At 43.8% G+C, this 7,562-nt stretch overlaps 1 protein-coding gene across 1 annotated transcript; it reads left to right on the top strand.

The window, feature by feature from the left end:
• The first annotated feature begins 860 nt into the window (after window positions 1–860).
• Window positions 861–2,742, top strand: LOC135508797 (cryptochrome-1-like). The gene is made up of 3 exons (XM_064929013.1): window positions 861–1,130; window positions 1,327–1,810; window positions 2,717–2,742. The coding sequence occupies exons 1-3, from the start codon at window positions 924–926 to the stop codon at window positions 2,740–2,742; spliced, it is 717 nt and encodes a 238-aa protein (XP_064785085.1). The 5' UTR covers window positions 861–923.
• Window positions 2,743–7,562: the final 4,820 nt, after the last annotated feature.

Genomic DNA, 7,562 nt, shown 5'->3' with positions numbered 1-7,562 from the left:
CTCTGTCTGGCCGCTCAGAGATCTCAACAGAGCTGATTTCCTGGTTACACACAGACAGCTCGTGTTCATGCTTGTTGGCCAGAGCCTTGTCCTTCCAGCATTCCCTCCTGTACATGCCTGAGTCGGACTGTCTGAGCTGACTGATCTGGAGGCCCAGCAGCTGGAGCTGGTAGGTGAGGCTGATGCGGCCCTCGAAGTCTGTGGGAGGCGAAAGGGGTGCCGTCTCATCCGAGGAATTAAACAGTAGCTGGTCTACCTCAAGAGCTGATCTGAAAACAGCGATGTAGTCGACTCCAAAGCAGTATCCCATTTCTATGACACCTCCCTCTGTTCTGAAGATGGCCCCTGGTACCTCTGGCGCCTCACAGTAGGCTGTGTTGACTATAAAGAACAGTAGAAATTCCCTAACAGTGGTCATTCTGTTCTGTACTTTACTCCTTGTCCATGTGTTAGTCACACTCTGGGGATGTGCTCTCCAACTATGCCAACTCAGAGTAACCTTTTATGGGTTGTCAATGAGATCCTCCCCCTTAGCACATATCTCAGCTGCATCTTCTCTCCCCCCCACCCCCACCCCTCCACACCCAGTCATACACACACACACACACACACACACACACACACACACACACACACACACACACACACACACACACACACACACACACACACACACACACACACACACACACACACACACACATGCACAGTAGATATTGTGAGAATACAACCCAAGTGATCAAGTTGTGCAAATACGCAAACATGATGTATTAGCAACATATTCATGAACAATACCATGATACTAGTGTTATGTGATGCACTAAAAACCTCCATGTCTGTCCATGTGTCTCTGTAGGATCATCGAGCTAAACGGAGGCCAGTCCCCTCTCACCTACAAGCGTTTCCAGGCGCTCATCAGTCACATGGATGCCGTGGAATCACCCGCTGAGATCATCACTGCTGAGGTCATGAGGAAGTGTGCCACGCCCATCAGTGATGACCATGACGACAAATTTGCCGTGCCCTCCCTGGAGGAGCTTGGCTTTGAAACTGAAGGCCTGGCTACAGCAGTATGGCCAGGGGGAGAGACGGAGGCCCTCACTCGGCTGGAGAGGCACCTGGAGAGAAAGGTGAGGAGTTGTCCCTTCTTTATATCCCAGCACTACTGAGCCAGTGTGGTGGACACACAGTACTAGGGTTGGGGTCAATTCCATTTCAATTCAGTCAATTCAACCCCCCCCCAAAAAAAACCTTGTTGACTTTATTTTCTGAACTCCTTGTCAGTGTGTTGCACTGTGACCCAAACACTAACCTTCTGTGTTCCAGGCATGGGTGGCCAACTTTGAGCGTCCCAGGATGAACGCCAACTCCCTGCTGGCCAGCCCCACAGGCCTCAGCCCCTACCTCCGCTTCGGCTGCCTCTCCTGTCGCCTCTTTTACTTCAAACTCACTGACCTCTACAGGAAGGTGAAGAAAAACAGCTCTCCGCCCCTCTCGCTCTATGGCCAGCTGTTGTGGCGCGAGTTCTTCTACACCACAGCCACCAACAACCCCCGCTTCGACAAAATGGAGGGCAATCCGGTGTGTGTGCAGATCCCCTGGGACCGCAACCCGGAAGCGCTGGCCAAGTGGGCCGAGGGGAGGACAGGGTTCCCCTGGATTGACGCCATCATGACCCAGCTGAGACAGGAGGGCTGGATCCACCACCTGGCCAGACATGCTGTTGCCTGCTTTCTCACTAGAGGAGACCTGTGGATCAGCTGGGAGGAGGGCATGAAGGTAGATACTGGGGGAAGGGGATTTAGAGGGAGCATACATACATACATACATACATACATACATACATACATACATACATACATACATACATACATACATACATACATACATACATACATACATGCATACATACATACATACATACATACATACATACATACATACATACATACATACATACATACATACAAACACTTACACTTTCTCTTTCATTATTTTAGCTAGGGTGGACCTGAGTATGGAAAAAGTGTCAGGTCTAGGTGGAAAGCCATCAGAGTCATTCTTCTTTCATTCTCACTCTGTAAAGAGCGCTAAGGAGACAGCAATAATTTTGTGGTAAGAAATGTTAATTAAGTATTAATTAAGTAATGTTCCCTGGTGTCACTTTGTAGTGTCTATGCATGGTTGGACTGGTTTGACTCAGTCATGAGTGCAGTTTATCACCATGCCAAGGACCTCTGAGGGTGGAGGCAAGTGTGTGTGTGTGTGTGTGTGTGTGTGTGTGTGTGTGTGTGTGTGTGTGTGTGTGTGTGTGTGTCCTTGCATGCGTGCAGGTATGAGTGCATGTATGCAAGTGCATATGTGCATTGTTATGTTCCTCGCCATTGTGCAACGAGCTGGAAGTTGCAACTTGCTCTGTAGTTGGTAAGATTTGATCAGTTTGTTGTTTGATGATAGTCATTTAGTGTGCATGGTGTAATACAACCAACGCCAAATCCAAAGCCAAAATACTTTGGTAGGTTATGGATGGGCAGAATAGCATGCAGAAACATCATTCTGCTGCACCACATTCTACATGTGGCTACATTGTACAGTGTGGCTTTGATTTTAGGTAACAGTTTCATTTCACACCGGGCACATTGCAAGTTGCTTTTTTGTCAGTTCTTCACACAAGGCATTTTTTCATATCTAATTTTCATAATTTTATTTGTGACAGGATGGCAGGAAGCTTGGCCCCAGTGATGTACTGTGCCGTATGCACTACCCTCTGTAGTGCCTTGCGGTTGTAGGCCGAGCAGTTGCCATGCCAGACAGTGATGCAACCAATTCAGGATGTACTTGATGGTGAAACTGTAGGACTTTTTCAGGATCTGAGGACCCATGCCAAATCTTTTCAGTCTCCTGGGTGGGAATAGGCTTTGTCGTGCCCTCTTCACGATTGTCTTGGTGTGTCTGGACCATGATAATTTGTTGGTGATGTGGACACCAAGGAACTTGAAGCTCTCATCCTGCTCAACTACAGCCCCATCGATGAGAATGTGGGCATGCTCGGTCCTCCATTTCCTGTAGTCCACAATCATCTCCTTTGTCTTGATCACGTTGAGGGAGAGGTTGTTATCCTGGCACCACATGGCCAGGTCTCTGACCTCCTCCCTATAGGCTGTCTCATTGTTGTTGGTGATCACTGTTGTGTTGTCGGCAAACTTAATAATGGTGTTGGAGTCTTGCATGGCCATGCAGTCATGGGTGAATAGGGAGTACAGTAGGGGACTGAGCACGCACCCCTAAGGGTACACCATGTTTAGGATCAGTGTGGCAGATGTGTTGTTACCCACCCTCACCATCCGGGGGCAGCCCGTCAGGAAGTCCAGGATCCAGTTGCAGTGGGAAGTGTTAAGTCCCAGGGTCCTTAGCTTAGTGATGAGCTTTGAAGGCACTATGGTGTTGAACGCTGAACTGTAGTCAATGACCATCCTGTTGGACATCTTGTTGGGCTGTATCACCGCCTGGTATGACAACTGCACCATTTCCACAACCGCAGGGCTCTCCAGAGGGTGGTGCGGTCTGCACAACGCATCACAGGAAGGCCAAAAGGATCATCAAGGACAACAACCACCCGAGCAACTACCTATTACCATCCAGAAGGCGAGATCAGTAGGCGAGGTCAGTACATCAAAATCTTGGACCTAGAGACTGAAAAACATCTTATATCTCAAGGCCATCAGACTATTAAACAGCAATCACAAACTCAGAGAGGCTGCTGCCTACTCACAGACTTGAAATCATTGGCCACATTAATAAATGGAACACTAGTCACTAATTATGTCACTTTAATAATGTTTACATATCTTGCATTACTCATCTCATATACAGTGCCTTGCGAAAGTATTCAGCCCCTTGAACTTTGCGACCTTTTGCCACATTTCAGGCTTCAAACATAAAGATATAAAACTGTATTTTTTTGTGAAGAATCAACAACAAGTGGGACACAATCATGAAGTGGAACGACATTTATTGGATATTTCAAACTTTTTTAACAAATCAAAAACGGAAAAATTGGGCGTGCAAAAATTATTCAGCCACTTTACTTTCAGTGCAGTAAACTCTCTCCAGAAGTTCAGTGAGGATCTCTGAATGATCCAATGTTGACCTAAATGACTAATGATGATAAATACAATCCGCCTGTGTGTAATCAAGTCTCTGTATAAATGCATCTGCACTGAGGTCCGTTAAAAGCGCAGAGAGCATCATGAAGAACAAGGAACACACCAGGCAGGTCCGAGATACTGTTGTGAAGAAGTTTAACGCCGGATTTGGATACAAAAAGATTTCCCAAGCTTTAAACATCCCAAGGAGCACTGTGCAAGCGATAATATTGAAATGGAAGGAGTATAAGACCACTGCAAATCTACCAAGACCTGGCCGTCCCTCTAAACTTTCAGCTCATACAAGGAGAAGACTGATCAGAGATGCAGCCAAGAGGCCCATGATCACTCTGGATGAACTGCAGAGATCTACAGCTGAGGTGGGAGACTCTGTCCATAGGACAACAATCAGTCGTATATAGCACAAATCTGGCCTTTATGGAAGAGTGGCAAGAAGAAAGCCATTTCTTAAAGATATCCATAAAAAGTGTCGTTTAAAGTTTGCCACAAGCCACCTGGGAGACACACCAAACATGTGGAAGAAGGTGCTCTGGTCAGATGAAACCAAAATTGAACTTTTTGGCAACAATGCAAAATGTTATGTTTGGCGTAAAAGCAACACAGCTCATCACCGTGAACACACCATCCCCACTGTCATACATGGTGGTGGCAGCATCATGGTTTGGGCCTGCTTTTCTTCAGCAGGGACAGGGAAGATGGTTAAAATTGATGGGAAGATGGATGGAGCCAAATACAGGACCATTCTGGACGAAAACCTGATGGAGTCTGCAAAAGACCTGAGACTGGGACGGAGATTTGTCTTCCAACAAGACAATGATCCAAAACATAAAGCAAAATCTACAATGGAATGGTTCAAAAATAAACATATCCAGGTGTTAGAATGGCCAAGTCAAAGTCCAGACCTGAATCCAATCGAGAATCTGTGGAAAGAACTGAAAACTGCTGTTCACAAATGCTCTCCATCCAACCTCACTGAGCTCGAGCTGTTTTGCAAGGAGGTATGGGAAAAAATTTCAGTCTCTCTATGTGCAAAACTGATAGAGACATACCCCAAGCGACTTACAGCTGTAATCGCAGCAAAAGGTGGCGCTACAAAGTATTAATAACCTAAGGGGGCTGAATAATTTTGCATGCCCAATTTTTCAGTTTTTGATTTGTTAACCTGTTACATTGATGGGGGCGCTATTTCATTATTGGATAAAAAAACGTGCCCGTTTTAAGCGCAATATTTTGTCACAAAAATATGCTCGACTATGCATATAATTGACAGCTTTGGAAAGAGAACACGCTTACGTTTCCAAAACTGCAAAGATATTGTCTGTGAGTGCCCCAGAACTGATGCTACAGGCGAAACCAAGATGAAACTTCAAACAGGAAATGAGCAGGATTTTTGAGGCTCTGTTTTTCATTGTCTCCTTATATGGCTGTGAATGCGGAAGGAATGAGCCTGCCCGATCTATCGTTTCCCCAAGGTGTCTGCAGCATTGTGACGTATTTGTAGGCATATCATTGGAAGATTGACCATAAGAGACTACATTTGCCAGGTGTCCGGCCGGTGTCCTTCGTCGAAATTGGTACGTCATCTTCAACTGCACGTCTTTTTCCAAGCGATTCACAGGAGAAAGTAGACATCCACGAACGATATATCAATGAAGAGATATGTGAAAAACACCTTGAGGATTGATTCTAAACAGCGTTTGCCGTGTTTCAGTCGATATTATGGAGTTAATTTGGAAAACAGTTTGCCGTTTTGATGACTGAATTTTCGTTTTTTTTGGTACTCAAACGTGATGTACAAAACGGAGCGATTTCTCCTACACAAAGAATCTTTCAGGAAAAACTGAACATTTGCTATGTAACTGAGAGTCTCCCCATTGAAAACATCCGAAGTTCTTCAAAGGTAAATGATTTTATTTGAATCCTTTTCTGTTTTTTGTGCAAATGTTGCCTGCTAAATGCTACACTAAATGCTACGCTAGCTATCAATACTCTTACACAAATGCTTGTTTTGCTATGGTTCAAAAGCATATTTTGAAAATCTGAGATGACAGTGTTGTTAAGAAAAGGCTAAGCTTGAGAGCTAGCACATTCATTTCAGTTCATTTGCGATTTTCATAAATAGTTAACGTTACGTTATGCTAATGAGCTTGAGGCTATAACTGGATACAGGTTTTTTCATAGCCAAACGTGAACAAAACGGAGCGATTTGTCCTACACAAATAATATTTTTTGAAAAACTGAACATTTGCTATCTAACTGAGAGTCTCCTCATTGAAAACATCTGAAGTTCTTCAAAGGTAAATGATTTTATTTGAATAAATTTCTTGTTTTTGTGAAAATGTTGCTGGCTGAATTCTAGGCTTATAGCTATGCTAGCTATCAATACTCTTACACAAATGCTTGTTTAGCTATGGTTGAAAAGCATATTTTGAAAATCTGAGATGACAGTGTTGTTAGCAAAAGTCTAAGCTTGAGAGCAAATATATTTATTTAATTTCATTTGCGATTTTCATGAATAGTTAACGTTGCGTTATGCTAATAAGCTTGAGGCTATAAATAGGATCCCGGATCCGGGATTGCTCGACGCAAGAAGTTAAAAAAGTTTGACATATCCAATAAATGTCGTTCCACTTCATGATTGTGTCCCACTTGTTGTTGATTCTTCATAAAAAAATACAGTTTTATATCTTTATGTTTGAAGCCTGAAATGTGGCAAAAGGTCGCAAAGTTCATGGGGGCCGAATACTTTCGCAAGGCACTGTATACTGTATTCTATACTATCTACTGCATCATGCCTATGCCGCTCTGTCATTGCTCATCCATATATATATATTTATATATTCTTATTCCATTCCGTTCCTTATTCCATTAGGTATGTGTTGTGGATTTGTTAGATATTACTTGTTAGATATTGCTGAATTGTCGGAACTGGAAACACAAGCATTTTGCTACACTCGCAATCTGCTAGCCATGTGTATGTCACCAATAAAAATAACTTGGCCTAGTCGAGTGTCTGAAGTAAATCCTTTGCGTCCGACTTTATAAAGGAAAAATCTTTGTCCAGTACGAGGTGAGTAATCGCTGTCCTGATATCCAGAAGCTTTTTCCGGTCATGATATTATCTAAAGTAACGTAATAGTAAACATAGCTACTAGAACTCATGCATTAGTAAACCCGCTACAATCATGCAGTTATGTTAAAGTGTACCTTCAGTAAGCAGTTTAGCACTTATACCGGCAGGCCCCGGTGGTAATAGATGAGTAAAACCAAAAGTTTACCTTGACTTGGAAGAGTTCCAGTGTTGTGTTGGATAGTCACAGCCAGCTAGCTAACATAGCATCCCTCATTTTGAGCAGGGTGTTTGAGTAGGCTAAATTAGCTAGCTGCATTTGCTAG

This window comes from Oncorhynchus masou, chromosome 22 (assembly GCF_036934945.1).
Source record: "Oncorhynchus masou masou isolate Uvic2021 chromosome 22, UVic_Omas_1.1, whole genome shotgun sequence".
Taxonomy (NCBI): domain Eukaryota; kingdom Metazoa; phylum Chordata; class Actinopteri; order Salmoniformes; family Salmonidae; genus Oncorhynchus; species Oncorhynchus masou.
Note: the sequence above shows the minus strand (reverse complement) of the source record. Positions and strands in the feature narration are given on the sequence as shown.

Coding starts and splice junctions, on each gene's coding strand:
- LOC135508797 (XM_064929013.1), top strand. CDS start 924: ATGGATGCCGTGGAATCACCCGCTGAGATCATCACTGCTGAGGTCATG. Junction 1,131..1,326: donor AGAGGCACCTGGAGAGAAAG/GTGAGGAGTTGT, acceptor TCTGTGTTCCAG/GCATGGGTGGCCAACTTTGA. Junction 1,811..2,716: donor GGGAAGGGGATTTAGAGGGA/GCATACATACAT, acceptor TATTTGTGACAG/GATGGCAGGAAGCTTGGCCC.